At 43.5% G+C, this 21146-nt stretch overlaps 1 protein-coding gene across 3 annotated transcripts in view; it reads right to left on the bottom strand.

The window, feature by feature from the left end:
- Nucleotides 1–21146, bottom strand: part of Phf12 (PHD finger protein 12) — a 50405-nt gene that overhangs the window by 14304 nt on the left and 14955 nt on the right. For all 3 annotated transcript variants that reach the window (XM_028866851.2, XM_028866852.2, XM_037201385.1), the window contains exons 3-6: nt 10119–10191; nt 6844–7237; nt 3507–3627; nt 846–978 (exon numbers count right to left, since the gene is read on the bottom strand). In XM_028866851.2, coding sequence (XP_028722684.1) covers nt 846–978; nt 3507–3627; nt 6844–7237; nt 10119–10191 — 721 coding nt within the window. The remainder of the gene's footprint in view (nt 1–845; nt 979–3506; nt 3628–6843; nt 7238–10118; nt 10192–21146) is intronic.

The following is a 21146-nucleotide window of genomic DNA, read 5'->3' as shown; positions in this document are numbered from 1 at the left end:
CCAGCATCTACATGGTAGCTCACAACCACTTCAAAACCCAGCTCTAGGAGTTCCAACACCTTTTACCAGTCACCGCAGGAACCAGACATGCACACGGTGCACTTATATACATGCAGGCAACATACATACATAAAATAATAATGAAAAAAAGAAAAAACCCATCCTCAAATAAAAAAATGTGCGGGGACTGTAGGTAGAGCACTTGCCTGGCCTACACAAGGTCTAGGATTCAATCTTTAGCACTGCAAACTTTTAAAAAGGAAAAAAAGGGGACTGGAGAGGTGGCTCAGAGGTTAAGAGCACTGGCTGTTCCTTCAGAGGTCCTGAGTTCAATTCCCAGCACCCACATGGAGGCCCATACACATCTATACGAGACCTGGTGCCCTCTTCTGGTGTGCAGGCATACATGCAGACAGAAAACACTATATATAATAAATAAATCTTAAAAAAAAAAAAAAAAGGAAGAGAAAGAAAGAAAAATGATCATGGCCATTGGGAAATAAGACAAGATTTTTTTTTTACAGCATTCACTTTCACTCACTCAACAACTCACTGAAAACCTAGGCTGTGCCGACCCAAGCTGGTTATAAAGAACTAATGCAAGAGAAAGGGCAGCGAAGTCATGTGATGCTTGGGCCACATGTATTCCAACAGTCACTCATTTGTCTTCTTAAGGTTGGCTCTAATAAACTCACTCTTTAGGGCTATAACAGCAACACAATGTTTCATTGCGGGGTAGAACCAACAAGCAAGTCAAGCCTGTCGCCCAGCCACACAAGATCCATGGGGAAGGCAAGATGCACAGGCGAGACCCATGAATAGAGACCTGAGGGCACTGTGCTTACCACCACATGCTCAATATGATTGGGACACATCCATCTGCCCAGGGGCATGGCAGTGAGCGGGGGCTCGAGGCAGTCCATGTGAAACAGGAGCGGGCAGTAGTCACACTGGATGAGAGGGGCCACTCGGCAGCTCCTGCAAAGGAATGAGATGTGACCGGTGACTTCTATGGCATGATGGGAAAATTCAAGACTAACTACTCTGTAAGAGTCCTTCCTCCTCAGTCCTCACAGCTCCTTCCATACCCCCTCCCCATCCAGGGTTCTGTCACATACCCAGTCATCTCGTGAATGTAAATGTTTATTTGGAGTACGGCTAAAGTGGCTATCAGGGCAAGAATGACCAGCGCTCAGTACCCAGCTCTGCTCTGTGATCCTCCTATTTCTTTAAGGAATTCTCACTTAAAATAAAACAAAACTGGAAGCTGGTGAAACTACCCAGTGGTTAAGGCACCTGCCACCAAGCCTGACTACCCGAGTTCAATTCAGGGGACCCACTGATTAATGGGGAGAATCAACTCTTTCGGGTTGTCCTCTGATCTGTACACATATGTTGTGGCATATGTGTATCCTCCCCCCACAAACAAACAAAAACCCGAATGTCTTTCTGGAGTTGTCCCAACACAACAAAAGATTTCCCTTCTGTGTGAAAAGACTGATAACCAGTACTGAAAAATGGAGATGGAGGCAAGAAAATGATTTTGTATGTATTTATGTAAGCATGCTTCAAGGAGAGGTTGTAAGCAAATACAGACAGTCCCAAAGATATACTAGAGCCACAGCCGTTCTGGCACTGAGTTCTATAGTTCTTTTTTTCCCTGAGACAGGGTTTCTGTTGTATAATAGCCCTGGCTGTCCTGGAACTCATTTTGTAGATCAGGCTGGCCTTGAACTCACAGATCACAGAGATCCATCCACCTGCCTCTGCCTCCCAAGTGCTAGGATTAAAAGTGCACACTACTACCACTGCCAAGTTCTATAGTTCTACCATCTAGTTTCCCATAGTTTTTGTTGTTGTTGAGGGTGTGGTTGTGAAACAGTCTCATGTTGCCTGAACTCACTATGTAGCTAAGAATGATCTTGAATTCTTGTTCCTCCTGCATCTAACTTCTGAGTGCTAAGATTAGTTTGCACCACCATCCTGGGTGTCTGTGATGCTGGGTATCCAACAAACATTGTATCCAGGCAAACACTGTACCAACTGTGCTATATCCTCAGCCCCCAAGCATCCTTTGTGATAGCCATTTCCTCTTGCTATCCTGCTCCAACCATAACACAGTTTTTCTGACATATGCAAGCCAACTAATCCCACTTCGGTCATTGAAACATCTGGTTCCTATAACTGAGGAGAGCTTCTCTGAAGGAAACCAGTGTCCTAGGTCTACTATGTAACTTAGGTAGCCAAAAGTCTTTTGCAAGTTGTCTAGTCCAAAGCACACCAACTACCACGGCTAGTTACCCATACGACTTTAAAATTTATCTTTAACAATTTGCTAGCTAGTCTAAACACCTTGTTTGGTTAAAAAAAAAAAAAAAAAAAAAAAGGAGCAATCATTTTATGTGCATTGGAAGGAAAGCCCATGTGCCACAGTGTTTGTTCGGGGTCTGAGTCTCTCCTTCCAGCATGTAGGCACTTAGGGTTAATCTCAGGCACCAGGCTTGGCAGCAAGTACTTAACCCACTGAGCCATCTCATCGGCCCACCATTCTCGAGTTTAAGTTTAATTCTAACTACTCTTACTGTGATCGCTCTCAACTGAATTCACACTACTTCTGTACTGTGATCTGTGATTTTTCTTTTTGAGACAGGGTTTCATTATACAGCTCTGGCTAGCCTGGAACTCACTTTGTAGACCAGTCTGGCCTTGAACTCACAGTAACCTGCCTGCCTTTGCCTCTGGATTAAAGATGCGTGCTACCACACTTTTTTTTTAATTGTCTAGTCTTTGACGGTTTCATAATAAATTTTAGCTATATTCCCCTCCCCCTTCCCAAGTCCCTCTGAGTTTCATCTCTTTTATGGGTGTGACCCAGAGTTTAATTTTTTTAAACATTTTTTAAACATTAATTTAGTGTGTGTGTGTGAGAGAGTGTGTGTGTGCATGTGCGTATGTGTGTTTGCATGTGTGTTCATGCATGTGCCATAGCTCCCATGCAGAGGTTAGAAGATAACTTGCCAAAGTTGGTTTTGTCCTTCCAAGATGTGGTTCCTGGGAGTTGAGCTCGGGCTGTGATGATAAGAGCCTTAACACGCTGAGCCATCTCATTAGCTCTGACCCACTGCGTTTAATCACTGTTGATCATGTGAGCTGGGTAGGAGGTACTTACTGAATACGGTCTTTTCAATGGCTATACCATTAAAGAAAATGACACTCCCTCTCCACCAACCAATAAAGAGTGGGCTTTGTGAGCTTAGGCTAGCTTTGAACTCCCCAAACTGCCTCTGCCTCCTAAGTGCTGGGATTATAGGTATTTATCATACATCTGGCTCTGTACCTTGATTCTTCAGGTAATTTGTTACTGACATATTCAAGGAAGTGGCCAATTAGTTCTGTGTGCTTGTACCATCAAAATATGGGCTGTCCAAGGTTAACACACAGGACTTACAAGGGTAAGAAGAAAAAACCAACTCCATTTGCTGAATATAGGCATAGAAAGAAAATACCTGTTACACGTGAAGCAGACTTTGACCGGCAAGGGCACGAGACCATTATGATCTAACTCATGCTGTGTTCTTTTAACGTTCTTCCCTGTGGTTTCCTCCTTTCTTCTCCGTTTGCTAGAACCTAGAAAAGAAGCTGCTGGTGCTGAAATGTCCTTGGCATCCAATTCCTTGTTGGAATATGAAAACATTAAGTGAAAGGAACAGATCTAAGCAAAAGCATGTACATTGGCTGGGGCAGATTTCTTTCTGAGGACCCTAGGGCTGGTTTCAAGTGACAAAAGAAGAGTAAGAAAGAAAGGGGGGGAAAGTGGGGGTGGGGAGACAGAGACAAGGTGACCAGGAACAGATATTACCTGCTTTGTGGCAGAAACACACTCATTTTACCAATATGAAATAAGAAACCTATGATAGTAGCAACCTAAGTATATTTATGTCCAAGTTACATGCTCAACAAAGACTAGTCTGTGACAATAACTGAGCAAAAGACTGCAATTTAATCATGTTTCTATAGAAACCAGAAAAGCAGATTCCATATGCAGCCCTCACTACCAGTTTGACACAGGATCTCTCTATACAGTTCTGGCTGACTTGGAACTTGCTCTGTAGACCAGGCTGGCCTAGAACTCAGAGATCCATCTGTCTCTGCCTCCCAAGTGCTGAGATTAAAGATATGCACCAATAAGCACAGCTATATGTACCCTTTAAAAAAAATAGTATCTGAGGGTACACATGCCATGTACATGTGTAAAGGTCAGAGGATAACTTTTCCCTACTTCCGCTTTTATATGGGTTCCAGGGATCAAACTCAGGTTATTAGGCTTGCATGGCAAGTGCCTTTACCATCTTAACGATCTTGCTAGTAGCCCAATAGGCATATTCATTCATTCATATATTCATTCATTCATTCATTCATTCATTCATAGTCGGGTCTCTCTATGTAGCCCTAGCTGGCCTCAATCTCACAGACATCCATCTTCCTCTATCTTTCCATACTGAGATTAAAGGGATGTGCCACATTTGGTTCATGTGTACTTCCTGGTACTCACTTTGTATAGGAGGCTGGCCTCGAACTCACAGAGATCCACCTGTCTCTGCCTCCCAAGTGCTGGGATTAAAGGCGTGCGCCACACTGCCAGGCTTCAGGTGTACTTTTTAAAGCCTTCTAGTTTTCTTGTTTTTGCATATGCATGCGTGTGCGTGTGAAAGCATGAAGTTGATGTCAGATGTTTTCTTTGACTGCAACTCTGCTTAACAGACCGTGGAGTTGGCTATTTCCGTGTATTTGCTCCACCTCTGCCTCACACAGTCTGAGGTTACAGGAAGGCTGTCTGTCACACCCACGGGGTGACATGGACTCTGCAGACACGAGCTCCAGCCCTCACATTTGCATGCTGAGTCTTTATTCCCTAAGCCATCTTCCCAGCCCACTTCGGTTTTTTGAGACAGGGTCTCACTTTGTAGCCCAGGCTGGTGAAGAACTCAGTGCATAGCTCAAGCTGGCTTTGAACATCTGACAATTCTGCTTCTGCCTCTCATAGAGGCAGGAACTACAGGCATTTAAGACACCATGCCTAGTCAATCTCATTTTTTGTAGGAAAAAAAAAATTAAGATCTAGAAGCACTGTGGTATCAAATAGAAGCCATGACTTGATTTTCTTTGTAAAAGGGACAATTTGATAACAGCTATCAAACCTACCAGTGTAAACTGTGACCTAGCAATTTTAATATTAGGAATCTATCCTACAGATGTCCACATCTTCCATTTGCAAGATGACGTATTTACAAAGTTATTCGCTGAAGCACTACCTTTGTAACCAAATATTGGGAAGGGCTAGAGAGAGAGTTCAGTGGTTAAGGGAACTGGCTGTTCTTTCCAAGGACCTAAGTTCAATTCCCAGCACATGGTGGTTCACAACCATCTGTAACTCCAGTCACAGTGGATCTGACACCCTCTTCTGGTGACTGTGGGTACCAGTCACACACTTGGTGCACAAGACATACTTGCAGGCAAAATAGCCATATACATAAAAATAAATAAATTAGAAAATACATTAGGAACAATCTAAATGGCAATGAATAGAAAACTGTTTAAGTTAATTATAGTAAATTTGTATAATGGATTATTATGGAGCCATAACAAAAACCTAATGAAATGCTACAGTAATGTTAAAACCACTGGACTGCATTATAAGAAGAAATAAAGAACAAACTACAGAACAGTTTGTATAGTATGTTATTTAAGAAGAAAATACAAGCACATACACATACACACACACTCACACTCTCTCTCCCCCTCTCTCCAGAATGATACACAAGAACTAATCAATGAATAGTTATCTGCAAAGGGAAGGAGGATATGCTGGGGATCAAATCCAAGACTTTGTGCATGGGAGTTTATCACCCATGGTAGCTGTCACCCAACTATATTCCTAAACTTTTTTTCTTCATTTATTTATTTAAGAATTTAAAACATTTAAATATGTGCATTTATGTATCTACATGTGGGTTTGTGCATGTGAGTGCAGGTAGCTACAGAGGCCAGGTGTTGGATCCCAGAGGCTAGAGCTGGAGATAGCTGTGAGCTGCCTGATATGGGTGCTGGGAATGGAACTCAGGTCCACTGGAAGAGGAGCAAGAATTCTTAACTGCTGAGCCATCTCTCCAGCCTCTCTTTTAATTTTATTTATTTATTTACTAACTTACTTACTTATTTATTTATTCCTTTATGCATATGAATGTTTGCCCACCTGTATATATGTATGCCATATGCATGCCTGGTGCCTGTAAAGGCCAGAAAAGGGCATCAGATCCCTTGAAACTAGAGTTACTGATGGCTGTGAGTCACTATGTAAGTGATGGGAACCAAACCTCAGTCCTCTGCAGAAGCAGCCAGTGCACTGAACCACTGAGCCATCTTTTTGAACCCTCTTTTTATGTTTTGAGACAGTCCCAATATGTAGCTCAGGCTGGCCTCAAATTCACCATCCTCTTGCCTTATCCTCCCAAGTGTTGAGATTACTAGTGTGTGTCACTATACTTGGCTTCTTATGTATAATTAAAAAAAAAAAAAAAAAAAAAAAAAAAAAAAAAAAAAAAAAAAGAATGCAGGTCAATAATAGGACAGGAGACAGAATACTCAGAAAAACAAAAAAATCGATTAAGTACTATAACAACTAAAACCTTTGATGCTATCTCCAGGCAGACCGAGGAACAAGAACAAAAGACAGTGGCTACAGGCAGTAACCTTGCAGGCAGCACTGTTCTTTGGGCTAAATGATAATCCGTTGGGAAGCCAGGGTAAGAGAAGGGATATGATGATGATGATGATGTCGCTAACCTGGTAGTGCAGTGGTACAAGTCAGTTCATTGGGTAACTGAAATTGGGTAGGGTTCCGCTCCATGGCGGCAGCAATCAGCAGCTCAAAAGGCCGCCGAAGCTGAGGCTGCACATAGTCCGGCTCTGTTGCTACTGGCTCCTCGTCCACGTCAATGATGTCCTCATCGACGTCATTATGCTCAGAGGTGGGGGTCTCTGTGCTGGCGTTGGATGTGGGGGTGCCAGGCCGGCTGGCTCTCCTTTCCAGGATCCGGGCATGGGCAATGGCCTTGAGTTCAGTTTTGCTAGCTGATCTGTCCAACAAGTCAGTGTCACTGCTGGGGGATGTAGTCCGTTTACTGGATTTGTCCACCAGTCCATTGACGTGGCCCAGCTCCTTTTTCTGCTCTCGTTTCTGTGCAAATGAATAGGTGGGCCCGTCATGAAAAGAACAAAATAGAGATGGGTATACAGTGTCCTGCTAGACCACTTAAGAAAATTACAAAGTCCTTACACATCACAGAATCATTCACCTCGGGACCTGGGACAGTAGCCTATTAAAGTTGAGATATATATTTCACATTTTAATTTTTTGTGTATTAGTGTTTTGTCTACATGTATGCCTGTGTACCACGCATGTGCCTGATACCCATAAATGCTAGAAGGCGGCCTCAGATCACCCAAAACTGGAGTTGAGAGCTGCCATGTAGGTGTTGGGAATTGAACCCAGGTCCTCTGGAAGAACGGGCAATACTCTATTGCTGAGCCATCACTCCAGCCCTGGATATAGCTATAACTAACTGAACTCACTAAAATGGAGAAAACATGGCAGCAGTGCATCACCAAAAACAGTCTGGAAGTTTGGAATAATTGCAATTCATTGTATGATACTTAACATCTATATACACAAGGCAAGCAGCTAACCAACTAAACATGGGGAGAACAAATTCAGTGAGATTAAGGTAAAAACACCATAATGCAAACAAAGGTCACTGTCACTTACTTGCCTGTGACAAGTGCATCCTGACCTATTGAAAGGTTTTGAAAACAGCTCAAAACAGAGAAAGTACACAAAGGTAAAACAGGCTGGGAGAGCTCCCTTTTCAGTGGGGATGGCACAAATGGGTGCCACCTGAAGAGAACCAACACGGCAAGCAGGTGCCAAGAACTGTGGCTTTCCATCTTAACTAGAACTCTAAAAGTGACACTTCTAGAAGGTACGAAATGGAAAAGGACTGCAGGGAACTTAGCAGGACTGGATAGCGGTCGATGCATTTTCCTAAGACTCTAAATCAAAGGAGTGTCACACTAATCTCATTCAGTGGTCCCTAGCCAGTTCATCTGCAAATGAAAGCACTAAATCTTTCTCCTCTTAGGGGTATGGTGGCGATAAAAGGACTGCATATATGAAAGACATGGACGGCTCCGGGCTGGAAGAAGACCTAGCTTCCACTAGGAATCATGAGAGGACTGACCATCAGGAGTTCTTGAGGCCCCAAGGATGTATATATATTTCAATCCATTTCACTGTGAACACTGGAGGTCAAAGGGGAGTGGTAGATAGTGGCCAAGGCAGATTTGGAACTGTTAGGTAGAAAGGTCCATGTGAAAGTGAGTCAGAGCAGCATCTAAGGAGGAACGCCCTATCCTAGAAAAAAAATCATACTATTCCCAGCAAGCAGCACTGTTTCCAAAGAACTCAAGAGGTAACAGAGCTTTAGAATGAGATAAAATTTGGTTCCAATCTTGGCTCTTTCCATTCCTTTGAGTCCTTGGGAAAATAATCTGTATTTCATAGCCTCAGTTCCTTCCCTTCCATAATTAAGATAGACTACCAGCACTCTTGGACAGCTGCTGCACAGAGGAAGTGGAGGAACAGTAGAACACCTGAAACGGCACCACCAAGTTTTTTTCCTCCTCTTTCCTCTGGCCGATCCAACTCTTTCAAGCCTGGCTTCTTTGCACAGCAAAAGTTTCTGAACATCCTGTGCATAGAGTGTGTCCTGACACACTCTGTGGGATGCACAGGAAAGGGCTTTGGAAGCTAGGTAGCCTGATAGATAGCCTGGGTTTTTTAGGCTTCCGGTCCAAAACTACATACAGTTTTGGTTAGTGGCTGACTGAGCTCTGGCTTACTTTCTAATGGGAACCACTGTGCATACAATGGAAAACTAATGCCTGCTTGTTTACCTTCTTCTTAAATGTTGAAAACAGATTCATAAACCACAATCTCTGAATTAGCTCATTCTGTTTCTGCAACTGAGGAAGTCATCACTGACCATGACATCATGTTGTGACCAAGAAAACAGGAGTGACGTCACAAGAACAGAAATTCTCTGGTTATACAATTAGTGTACGAAGAAAGCAGGGTAGCCTACAGACAAACCCTAGTTTACAGCCTTTAATGTGAGGGTGGGATTAAATATAATCTGGTGGAACACGCCTATTTCTTTTTTTAATAAAGGAAAGTTTAGCTCTTGCTCTCCATAAAAAATTTCTAAGTAGCCAGGTAGTGGCAGTGCATGTGATCCCAGCATTCAGGAGGCGGAGACAGGTAGATCTCTTGAGTTTGAGGCCAGCCTGGTCTACAGATCGAGCTCCAGGGCAGCCAGGGCTACACAGAGAAACTCTGTCTTGAAAAACCAAACAAGCCAGGCGGTGGTGGCACACACCTTTAATGCCAAGCACTGTGGAGACAGAGGCAGATGGATGGATCTCTGTGAGTTCAAGGCCAGCCTGGTCTACAGAGTGAGTTCCAGGACAGTTTCACAGAGAAATCCTGTCTTGAAAAACCAAAAAGGAAAAAACAAAACAAAACACAAATAAATAACTAATTAAATTAAAAACTTTCAAAGTAGAAAATGATGAGCCATGCTCACAATTCAGTTAGTACTGAACTAACAGAAGAGGAAAGGGATGGAGGGTTAAACTCCACCTCTACTACTACTGACCAAGTCTATGGAGACCCCGTCCAACTGAGAAGAAGCAGCCTTCTTTTTTGGAGCCACAGACAGAGGACACCACATTCAGGCTATTTCCTAAGAGGTCAACAAGATCAGACTAAGCCTGTCACTAGTGACTACACAAGGCTCACTGAATTAACACACCCCTTCTGCCCTCTTTCACACCCTTGTCTGGAGTTTTAGCTCTTACAGTCAACATGGAGAGAGTGTAGTGAGTCCAGCGTTAGGAACAAGAAGGATGAAAAGGCCCTTAGGATCAAGCCCTTAACTCTGAAGTCTCACTGCTCTAGATCTGGCCTTCGGAGTGAAGCCTTCAGAACGCAGCATTATTACCTTTCGGCGAACAGTGCACCGGTGACACATCCACTCCCCAGGAGGCAACATCTCTTCACTCAGTGGAGGGTTACTGTGGGGAAAAGACAAGGGCAAGACTAAGTAACTAACCCTTGGATGCAGCTGAAAATAGACCTGGCACAAGCTGCATGTCCCTAAACTACTACTGTGGCCGGTTCTGGAGCCCTGATAGAGCTCTCCTGTCCTTCACAGTGCTATTTAACAAATTCCTTTCACATCTTAGAAAGAGAAGCCAAATCCACAGCTATTGACCCTAGGCTTACAGGAAAAGGCATAAAGTACTAGTTGAGAGCCTGAGAGTCATTCCCAAAATCTGGACTATGCTGTACCAAGAGGTCTTCCACACTGTTTTAAAAGTCTGAGTCTAACCCCAACCTCTTCTCTGTGGTTCAGAGTCTTGTCATACAGTCCACTCCAACCTGGCAGGCTCCTCAGGTACCCAGACCCACTAGTGAACATTTGCCACCTATCTTTTGTGATACTCTTCTGCCAGGAAAGCTATACCTCCCAACTATCCATTCTTAAAACTTGCTCTGGGCTCCATGGTTTTTGCCCTCCTCTTGAATTAGGCTTGTCTTGTGACTTGCTTTGACAAACAGAATGTAACAACGTGACATGCTGTAACTTCCAAGTCTGAGCCTTAAGCAATCTGTAGATTCCAACCTTATGTTTGGAATGTTCTATCTCAGAGCTCTACAGTCATGCTAAGAAAGCCACATGGAGGAGGTCTGAAGTACTCTAATCAATGGTTTTAGCTGAACTCCAAAAGGTTGTACCAACTACTGCTATGAATCATCTTAGACATACCAGAACAGATAAACCTCCAAATAACTGTGGTCCTGGCCAACTACATGTACAACAGAAAACCACCCAGCTGACCCCAGTTCAAGCCTCAGAATTTTGAGATAACTAGTTTCTGTTTTGGGCCACTGAATTTTGGCAGTTTGTTTTCCACTGATAGATTACCAGATATGGCTTCTCCATCAGTACTTTCTAGACTTCTCATAAATCTTATTCTCCCTGCTAAATAGTTGAGTTCCTTTTTCTTTGTGTGTAGGTATGTGCATGGAGTGCAAGTGACTTCAGTCTCCAGAAGAGGGTGCTGGATCCTCTGGAGCTGGAGTTATAGGCAGCTGTGAGCCACCTGATAGGAATTCTAGGAGCCAAACTCAGGTCCTCTGAAAGAACAGTATGCACTCTCAACTTTGGAGGCATCTTTCTAGCCCGCCTCCTTGCACTGAATTAAATAATAAATGAATTAAAATCAAAGCCACATCAGGCATGACATATGCCCAGAATTTGGGAGGCTAAGGCAGAAAGATTTTTAGTTTGATGCCAGCTTGGGCTACACAGTAAAGTTATAGGCTGGCCAAGGCTGTATGAAACTATGCCTCAAACAAAGCAAAACTCAGACCAAACAAAACTCAAGCTGTGTAGGACTGGACTTCACACACCGTTAGATCACTGATTTCCATTAAAATTACATGAAGATTTCTATCAATTTCTCAGAAGAGTCACATTTATATTGCTCTCACAAAAGGTATTTTGTTCTAGAAGTCTGATTCCCAGTTAAACAGCAGCAGTAGCATCTGGAAATGCATTAGAAATACAAATTCTGAACTGGGAACATCACTCAGTTGGTGGAGTACTTGTCTAGCATGCATAAATCAGCTGTGGGGTACACACCTACAATCCCAGGACTCCCGATGTGGAAGCAGGAGGATCAAGTTCAAAGGTCATCCTTGGCACAAGTTCAACCCTGGTATTGCTTTTGTTTTTTTCCAGAAAGAGAAGAAAAAAAGAAATGCTAACTCTAGGACTCAGTAATCTGTGTCACAGGCATGCCTTTAAAGTGATTCTGCTGAACAAAGTTTGAAAATCATGCTGTACAGAACAAGGCTACATCCATGCTCATGCTGAAAAAAATCCCTGCCTTTGGTTCTTACGAGTCACCTAGTCAGAATGCTAAGAAGACATGAGAAATATGGAAAAAGGAGTGGGGAGGAACACTTTTATATGTACTACCACTGGCCTTAATTTCCCAGTGCTTAATGCTCTGCTGTTTCTTCCTCAAAGAGCATTTGACCTTATGTTTTCTGTGTTCCTGCTTTGCCATGTTTCCCTAGAGCTCTGGGTACACATGCCAGACACCCACCATTGCTTTATAGCTCACTGCTTCCCTCCTTCCTGTTTTGTGAGTGGCCTGTTGGGACAGATCTCCAAGCCCTAGAGGAGCACAGGTGAACAGCACCTGTAAATTCTTCCCTAATTCTCTCCACTATATCTCTAAACAGATCATTAAGTAATGAAATGAAGACATGCCATCTGTGAAGGCTCACAGACTTTCCAATGCTTCAACAGCTATTGTAGTAAAATTAACCCTGAAGCCTGTTACTTCTAAGTCTGTTTTCATATGTCCGCTGGCACTGTACCAAGATACCCTATATCAAATATGGGAAGCAGAGAAGGACAAGGCAAGGTGGTTTGGGCTTAGATTTTTTTTGCCAAGATGTCAATGTTTATTGGGTACCCTTTATGATTCAGTTGATTCTCAATGTTGCTGGCAGAATGATCTAAAAATTCTGGAGCAGGCACTTTCGTTGGCATATGCCTACAATTATTCATTAAGCTGAGGCAGGAGCATAGTAAGTTGAGAAGTGCTAAGGCTACAAAGCAAGACCCTGTTTCAAAAGCCCCCCCCCCCATTCTAATCATATCACTCTTCAGACTAGAAAGCCCTTCAAAGCCAGGCATGGTGGCTCACACCTACAATCCAGCATTAAGGAGGCTGGGGCAGGAGGTTCACTGTGAGTTTGAGGTCTGCTTGGACCACACAGTGAGACTCTGTCTCAACCCCCGCCCCCCAATAAACTGGGCCAATGACATGACTCAACCAGTAAAGACACTTGTGGCCTCTGAGCCCGAGGCCGCCTCCTTCAGAACCCACATGTTGGAAGGAGACAGCAAACTCCTGCAAGCTGTTTTCTGATATGCAGGCACATCTCTCTCTCTCTCTCTCTCTCTCTCTCTCTCTCTCTCTCTCTCTCTCTCTCTCTCTCTCTCTTTCCCAATACTAGGGAGGCACAGGCAGGCAGATCTCTGTGAGTTTGAGGTTAGCCTGGTCTACAGAGCGAGTTCCAGGACAGCCAAGGCTACACAAAGAAACCCTGTTTTGGAAAACCAAAATTTCAAGCTCCTCACTACTAGAAGACCCCTATGGCCAGAACCTCATCCTTTTATCAGGCCCCATCAGTCTGCTGGTGTTTTACACAGTCTGTACTGTCTCTCTCTTCCTGTCTCTACTCATCGAATGCCACAAGCCACAACCACACAGGCCTTCGCCCAGTCCTTCAGCCAGAGTGCCTTATCTTTTGAGGACTTCAATCAGGTGAGGTATTATTTCTAGAAAGTTTTCTCTGAGAGCTCTGGTTCCTCACAGCACCGTGTCTAGAAATGGGCGGAGACACATACAGAAAGAATAAGCTTACAGGAAGTGAGCCAGGCCCTCAGAAGTCAGGAGACAAGGTCATGCAGTTTGGCAGGCACTTGTTTTGGTGGTCAAATCACATATGAAATTATTTGTTTTCTAAGTCACAAAACAATGAGAAGATACGGGCGTCAAAGGCCACACTTGCAAACTATCTCACCCCTACATTTCTCCTTGTTTCTGCCGTGCTGGATAGCAAACCCAGGGCCAACTGCATGCTAGATGAGTTGGTTTTCAAAAGATCACTTTTATAGATACTAAGCTTAAGAACAACATACACTTGAATAATAAAAAATAAGAGTTTTTTTTTTTTTTTTTTTAAAAAAAAGAACAGTGTTTCTACTAGTTTAGTGTACAACTCTGAAAACTGTAATATGCATGCTGGTCTTTATGATGTGCCTGTTGGGAAAAACAAGGTTCTGCTCTACTCCCACTTCTGCACATACCAATTAAGATAGGGTGCTGGAGGCCACCCTTCATAAAAGGAAATCACTAGCCAGGCAGTGGTGGCGCACCCCTCTAATTCCACACTCGGAGGCAGAGGCAGGCAGATCGCTGTGAGTTTGAGGCCAGCCTGGGCTACAGAGTGAGTTCCAGGACAGGCTGCAAAGCTATACAGAGAAACCAAAAAAAAAAAAAAAAAAAAAAAAAACCAAAAAACCAAAAAATAAAAGGGAAATTACTACATGTCAGATTATGCTGAGTTTATTTCTATCCATTTCAATTGTGCGGCAATGGAAACACAGTAACAAGCCGGAGCTGCCTAAAGATATCAATGTCTCCTAATCACTGAAGCCTAGAAATGGCAGAATGATGACTTCATGTCATGTCTGGTGTATTACAGTTCACAAAGTATTTTAGAAGATCTCTCTTTCTCTCCTCCCTCCCTCCCTTCTTTCTGAGACAGGGTCTCACTACATAGCACTGGATGGCCTCCAACTCTGAGATCCATCTGGGCTAAAGGCACAAGCTACCACACCTGCTTCCGATGCTCTCATCTGATCTTTATTACGGCACTGGAGTACTTTTCTACTCTCAACGCACAGACGAGGAATTGACACATCTAAGACTACGGAGACAGTCTGTAGCAGAGTTAGAACCTAATCAGTGTCTAGGCTCTCAGATCTTGAAATGGAGCTGTTTTTTCTTTTAAGACACAGTCTCCTGAAGTTTCACCACATGAACTTCAGGCTGGCTTTGTTCTCCACGTAGGTGAAGATGGCTGAACTTCTCATCCTCCCATCTCACCTCTTAAGAGCTAATGTTCCAGGAATAAACACATCTGGCTTGAGACCAGGTGGTTTGTGTCTGTTTTTAACAGAGCAGAGCTACCTCAAGTTTGTTCTTAAAAGGAACAAAGCCATCTATGGAGGGTATGGAGGGTTATACCTGTCTATCTTCACACTGGCAGATAGATCCTTTTTATGAGGTATTCACAGGGGCCTGACCTGGAACTAGCTACTGTGTTGGCCTTGGTTTAGGCTTTAGCCTTTGGTGGCAGAGCCTGTGCCCTTGGCTCTCTTCAAGCTCGGGGTGAGCAATGAAAGCAGTCAGCAGAGCTTGAGTTGGGGTCCGCTGGCACCCTGGACTTCACACTAATCACCCGATGCTTCACAGGACCTAGATGGTCTTCCCATGCGCACTCACTGCCTCGGCACTGTGTGACCCATCGTCTTCAGGCCCCTCTTGTGCTTCTCGGCAAGCCGTGTTCCTCAGGAACCTAGGGTCTATCTCCTTAGAGATTCCTATCTTTGTGATCGGAGATTCTTGGGCCTCTTTTGGGCCTGGTTGTGTGTGGTCTGATTCTTGGACTTGGCCATGTCTGCACAGTAACCTGAGCTCCTGAGCGAAGCTCTTGGGACCGGAAGGCCCAAGTTGTTTTTTTAAAGAACCTTTAGTACTCCTCCTATTTCTGAGGACACAGTGTGTCACGCCTAGCAGAGTCCTTAACTTCCACCCTGAATGTTTCCAAACAGATCCGGGGAGAGGACCAGACTAGTCTATTTGTTCACTCAAACACTGACTGGGTGCTTAACGCCAGGCAATGTGCTGCTGGGGTTTCAGACAGGGTCTCTTTTCAGAGATCACAGGCACAGGAAAAAGGGTCCCCAGTAACAACACCACATTTACTCAACAACAAATCAGTTCTTACAGATAGACCTACATCAGTCATTTGGTATTTCAGTGGATAGCACACTTTCTCTATTATCCATAGCTATTCAGTAAATGGTAATTCAGCCAGTGACCCTTTGAAGTTGGTGAAGTTAAGAAACATGGATTCTAGAGGAAGCCAGAGTTTTAGAAGTATTTATTTCTGCAGTTTGGTAGCAATGGTCTCATAAAGAAAAGGCTCAGCCAGGCGGTGGTGGCGCACGCCTTTAATCCCAGCACTTGGGAGATAGAGCCAGGTGGATCTCTGTGAGTTCGAGGCCAGTCTGGGCTACCAAGTGAGTTCCAGGAAAGGCGCAAAAACCAAAAAAGAAAAAGAAAAAAAAAAAGCAAAGGCTCTGGGAATAGGGACATATTTCCTAGATGGGTGCTTAGATACATAAAAGTACTGTAGCATCTTAACTTGTAGATTCCCCTGAGAATATCCATGTTCTAGGAAGGCTGAAGTCCTGTAGAGCAAGGACCTCTACTTCCTTTTCTGGCTTTAAAACAGTGTTGGGGGTTTGGGAGATGGCTCTGTTGATAAAGCACCTCCTGAACAATCTTGAGGAGCCGAGTTAGCCCGACACCTCGGTAAAAACCGATCTGGGTGTGATAGTGCGCACATGACCTTAGCATTGGAAGGCCAGACAGGTGGATTCCCTAGGGACTTACCTGCCAGCCAGCTTAGCCTAATAGATAAGCCTTAGGCCAATGAGCAGCCCTGTCTCAAACACCAAGATAGATGGCTCCTGAGGAATAACAACCAGAGGCTGACCTCTAACCTTCACAAGCGTGTGCAAATATTAAAGGTCTGAGTATTCATAGATTGCATATGCAACTAAAGATAGGCTTTTTGAACTTGGTGTGGCTTTCTGTTAGGCCAGAGAAGCCCTATAGATTGCTATTATTTATACATCAACCAATTAGAAAGTTAGTTATGGATATTTTCTTTCTTTCTTTTTTTTTTTGAGACAGGGTCTCGCTATGTAGATTGGGTTGGCCTTGAATTTATACAGATCTACCTGCTTCCACCTACTATGTGCTGTGATTAAAAGACATGTGCCATAACACCTGGCCAAAACAAATACTCCTTTTAAAGCCAACTCTGCCGTGCGACTCCAACATAGCTAGATTCCCATGAACAAATTCAAATGACCCAAATGACTCTACCACTGATGAGAATGTCTACAGTCATACAAAAAAACTACAGACATCCCTCACCGGGTCACTGCAATGCCTACATTGACAGACTTCTCCGTCTAAGATTCAAAGTCCATGGCCAGATGATCCCAACTCACAGTCCAGTTCTAATTTAGAATGCCTTTCCTTTTCTAGTGAGGCTGTAGCTCACCACCGCAAACAAGAGATGTTAACAGTTGTCGTGGTTCTTGGCTCTCTAAGAGCATCTATTTCAAGTCCTATACCAGTGCCATTGATCTGAGTCTAACTGCACACATTTCCCTGGCCCACTAATCCGTGGGACCCTGGACAACACTAACGTTTATTTGAGACCAGTCACCACCAGCGGGACCTGTTGCCCCACAGCACTATCTTAATCACCCACCCAGCACGAGCAGTTTTCCAAGATGGAACTGGAAGGGAGGGGGAGGGGAACACAAGAACAAAGGGAGGAGAGAGACAGAAGCAGAAAGACTGCCTTCTACTTCAGAGATCCTTTCTTTGTATTACAACAGGCAGATTTGAAAATACAAAACAAACTGGCGTTGAACGCTAGACATAAAAAAAAAAAAAGGAAAGAAAGGAAAGTGAGACCGCTGATGTGTGGCTTGCGACTATCCACTCATCTAAGCAGTAACACAAAACTGGAGTCAATGGCAGCCTGAAAACAATGAAAAATCTCACTTAACCAAAGGTGTCGGGAGATATTATAGAACAAAAGGGGAAAAAAATGGATGAAAAAAACCAAAACCCAAAAAAACCCAAAACACTCCATTTTCTCTGTGGACTGATAGAATATTTGATTTAATACAAATACTTAGCAGAGACACTATACAAACACCATCTTAACACAACAGACCAAGAAGCTCTCTCCCGCGCTTGTAAAAGAGGTCAGTCACACGAGCTGGTAGGGTCCCTCTGTCAGAAAGCATCAATCTCCAAGATTTAAGCTTTCTAAGCCATTTATGGCAGTTTCAGTTGAAATACAGTGGCAGACTCAGAAAAGACTTAACCCCGCAGATGTACATCCCTGCCTTGTTTTGGTGTGAGATGTGGTATTCACCAAGCAAAAACTAAGCAGTTTTGAGTTTTAATTTCATAGTTCACAAGTCTTTTCTATCCATCTGAGGTCTATTACTAGATTAAAATCTCCCAATTATATTTAGCAGCATCATAAAGGCCAACAGAAAAGACTATACAGGCTTAGAATTACTCTCTAGATTGTTGCTGCTGACCTAGGCTGGCTTAGAAATTAGCACATGTGTGCATGTGCATGCACACATACAAATTGGAGCTAGCCATAAGGGGTAAGGTGATTGCTTACAGAACCACAATCATTTCAGTCTCACAGCAGCCATCTTGATCTATAAGAGGACCCCTGGGTCCTTCCGAAAATAAGCCTCTTGGGACTGGAAAGGTGGTTCAGCGGTTAACAGTACTTACTACGCCCCCCCAAGACCCAGGTTTGGTTTCCAACACCTATATGGTAGCTTATAACTGTCTATAACTCTAGTTCCAGGGGATCTGACACTTTCTTCTGGTCTCTACAAGCGCCAGACACACATGTGGCACACATACATACATACAAGCAAAACACTCATATACATAAAATAAAAATAAACCTAATTTTTTTTTAATCTAAAAAAAAAAAAAGAAGGGAAGCCAGACAGTGGTGGTGCACACCTTTAATCCCAGCACTCAGGAGGCAGAGCCAGGCGGATCTCTGTGAGTTCAAGGCCAGTCTGGTCTACAGAGTGAGATCCAGGACAGGCACCAAAACTACAGAGAAACCCTGACTCCAAACATCAAAAAAAAAAAAAAAAAAAAAAAAGGGGGGGGGGTATGCCTTTTCAGAAAATATGCTGAAACCAGGTATGTTCTGGAAAAGCTAAGAAGCAGTAGGTAATGTTTAACTTAAAAACAAACAAACAAAGATAGATAGATAGATAGATAGATAGATAGATAGATAGATTTATGTAAGATATATATCTGAGCCTGTGAGATGGCTCGGAATAAAAGCACTTGTAATACAATAGTGACAATCTGAGTTCCATTCTCAGAACCCTTGATGGAAGGAAAGAAACCAGCTCTTCAAAGTTGTCCTCTAGTCTCTACTAACATTTTCTCTTTCCTTTTTGAGACAGGGTTTCACTCTGTAGCCTAGGCTGGCCTCCAACTCAGAGATCCGCCTGCCTTTGCATCCTGAGTGCTGGGGTTAAAGGTGTGTGCCACTATACCCAGCTAGCCTCCTCACCCCCAGAGTTTCTCTGTGTAGCCCTGGCTGTCCTAGAACTTACCATGCAGACCAGGTTTGCCTCAAACTTAAAAGAGATCTGCATGCCTCTGCCTCCCCAGTCAGCTAAACTTCTTAAAAAAAAAAAAAAAAAAAAAAAATCCTTCAGTTAGAAATATAGCTTAGTTGGTAAGTACTTGCCCAGCAGGCACAAGGCTGTGGGTTCAATCACCAGCATTGCACAGATCAGACTCAGCAATGCATGCCTGTTATCCTAGCTCTTGGGAGGCAGAGGCAGAAAGATGAGGATTTCAAGACTACCCTTGGCCATATAATGAGTTCTAGGCCCTGCTGGCTTACATGAGACCCTGCCTTGTGTAAGAAAAGAAAAGAAAAAATTCTTTTGAAACCTGGTGTCATTAATGTAGCCCAGGGCTTTTCATTCTCATTTTCACCCTCCCACCGCTTTTGAGTGACATTGGAAACTAAAACTAGTATGCCTTGGGAATGCTAGGCAAGTGCTCTACTACTGATGTATGTGTCAGTCTTGAGGCTGTTCTTGAACTCATGAACTTCTTCAGGAGTGTACTAATTTAAAAATATTAAATGACGAATTTGTAGCAACATATCCAAATGTAATACTTTAATGAAATTTAAGTGTCAGCAAAACCAGCAAGCTTCCTCTGGACACCTGTGTGGGCACTAGCTGTTATCTTTAGGTATGGCCTATCTCTCAAAGGCAAAGAAAATGGCCACATTGAAGGATACTGAGAGGGAAGTGTCTTGGGGTGCCTGAGTGAATTCTTTACTAGCCTAACCACTCACTCAAACAGAGCTAAGGCCACAAAGTACATAAAAGTACAAGGACTATGGGTTTTTCCTGCAAAGCCTCAGTGGCAGTGTTAACAAGGAAACCAACCAAATGCCAGGCAACTATAAATGCCCCATTGAGAAACTTAGCTATCTGCGTCACTTCCACAGGCACACAATGCTTTCAAACTAGTTGACTGTGCCCCAAGTTTTATTGCCTTCCATGTAGAACTGGCTTGTGGCATCCTCTCAGCAAAGGGCACCTGGAGAAAAGCATGGCAAGTTAGGAAGGGAGGAGGCAGGGAGAGGACCAGAGTTCTGCCAGTGTTTCCCTCTGCCACCTTTGCTACAAGATAGGCCCAGTGCCACATGCCTGATCTACCACCTGGCTGTTCTGGAAATTTTCTGTAATAGATGGGTTGGCTTTTCTCTTTCACCTCCTGGTAGATGCTACAGCCTACGTAACTTTGGGAAAGGGTCAACATTCTGGCCTCAACAGTAATTTTCTTTCTCCTCCTCCTCCTTTTGGTCTTTCAAGACAGGGTTTCTCTTTGTAGCCCTGGCTGTCCTGGAACTCACAGAGATCCACCTGCCTCTACCTCCCAAGTGCTGGGATTAAAGGCGTGCGCCACCAGACTTGGCAACAGTAACTTTCTAATACTCCTGGAGAATATTTTAATGTCAGGAAGAACAACTGTATATTTCATAAGAGTATCAGAGGTATGGAAAAACCAAAACCAAGTACTGTTCTGATGTCAAAATTGTGGTTTGTTTTGAGACAGTCTCACTGTAGCCCAGGTTGGCCTTGAACGTGTGAAGTGTTGAGATTTCAGATGTGAGACATCACACCTAGCTTCTGTCACCAAATTTTAGAGAATGACCAAGGAAAAGGCAATAGCCAGACCATACTCATATTATAGAAACAACTCAGTAATCTGGGCCAGTTATTAATATTGGATATAAGACTCAATAAAGGCCTAGAAAGCTAAATATACAAACAATATATTTTTCTGGTTTCTTTCTCTTTTCTTTTGAGACAAGGTCTCACTATATATATATAGCCCAGGCTGGCCCCAATTCTCCTGCTTTGGCTTGTGTGTGCACGAGTGTACACACACACACACACACACACACACACACACACACA

This window comes from Peromyscus leucopus, chromosome 8b, assembly GCF_004664715.2.
Source record: "Peromyscus leucopus breed LL Stock chromosome 8b, UCI_PerLeu_2.1, whole genome shotgun sequence".
Taxonomy (NCBI): Eukaryota; Metazoa; Chordata; class Mammalia; order Rodentia; family Cricetidae; genus Peromyscus; species Peromyscus leucopus.
The sequence above is the reverse complement of the archived record's forward strand: the minus strand, read 5'-3'. Positions and strand labels throughout refer to the sequence as shown.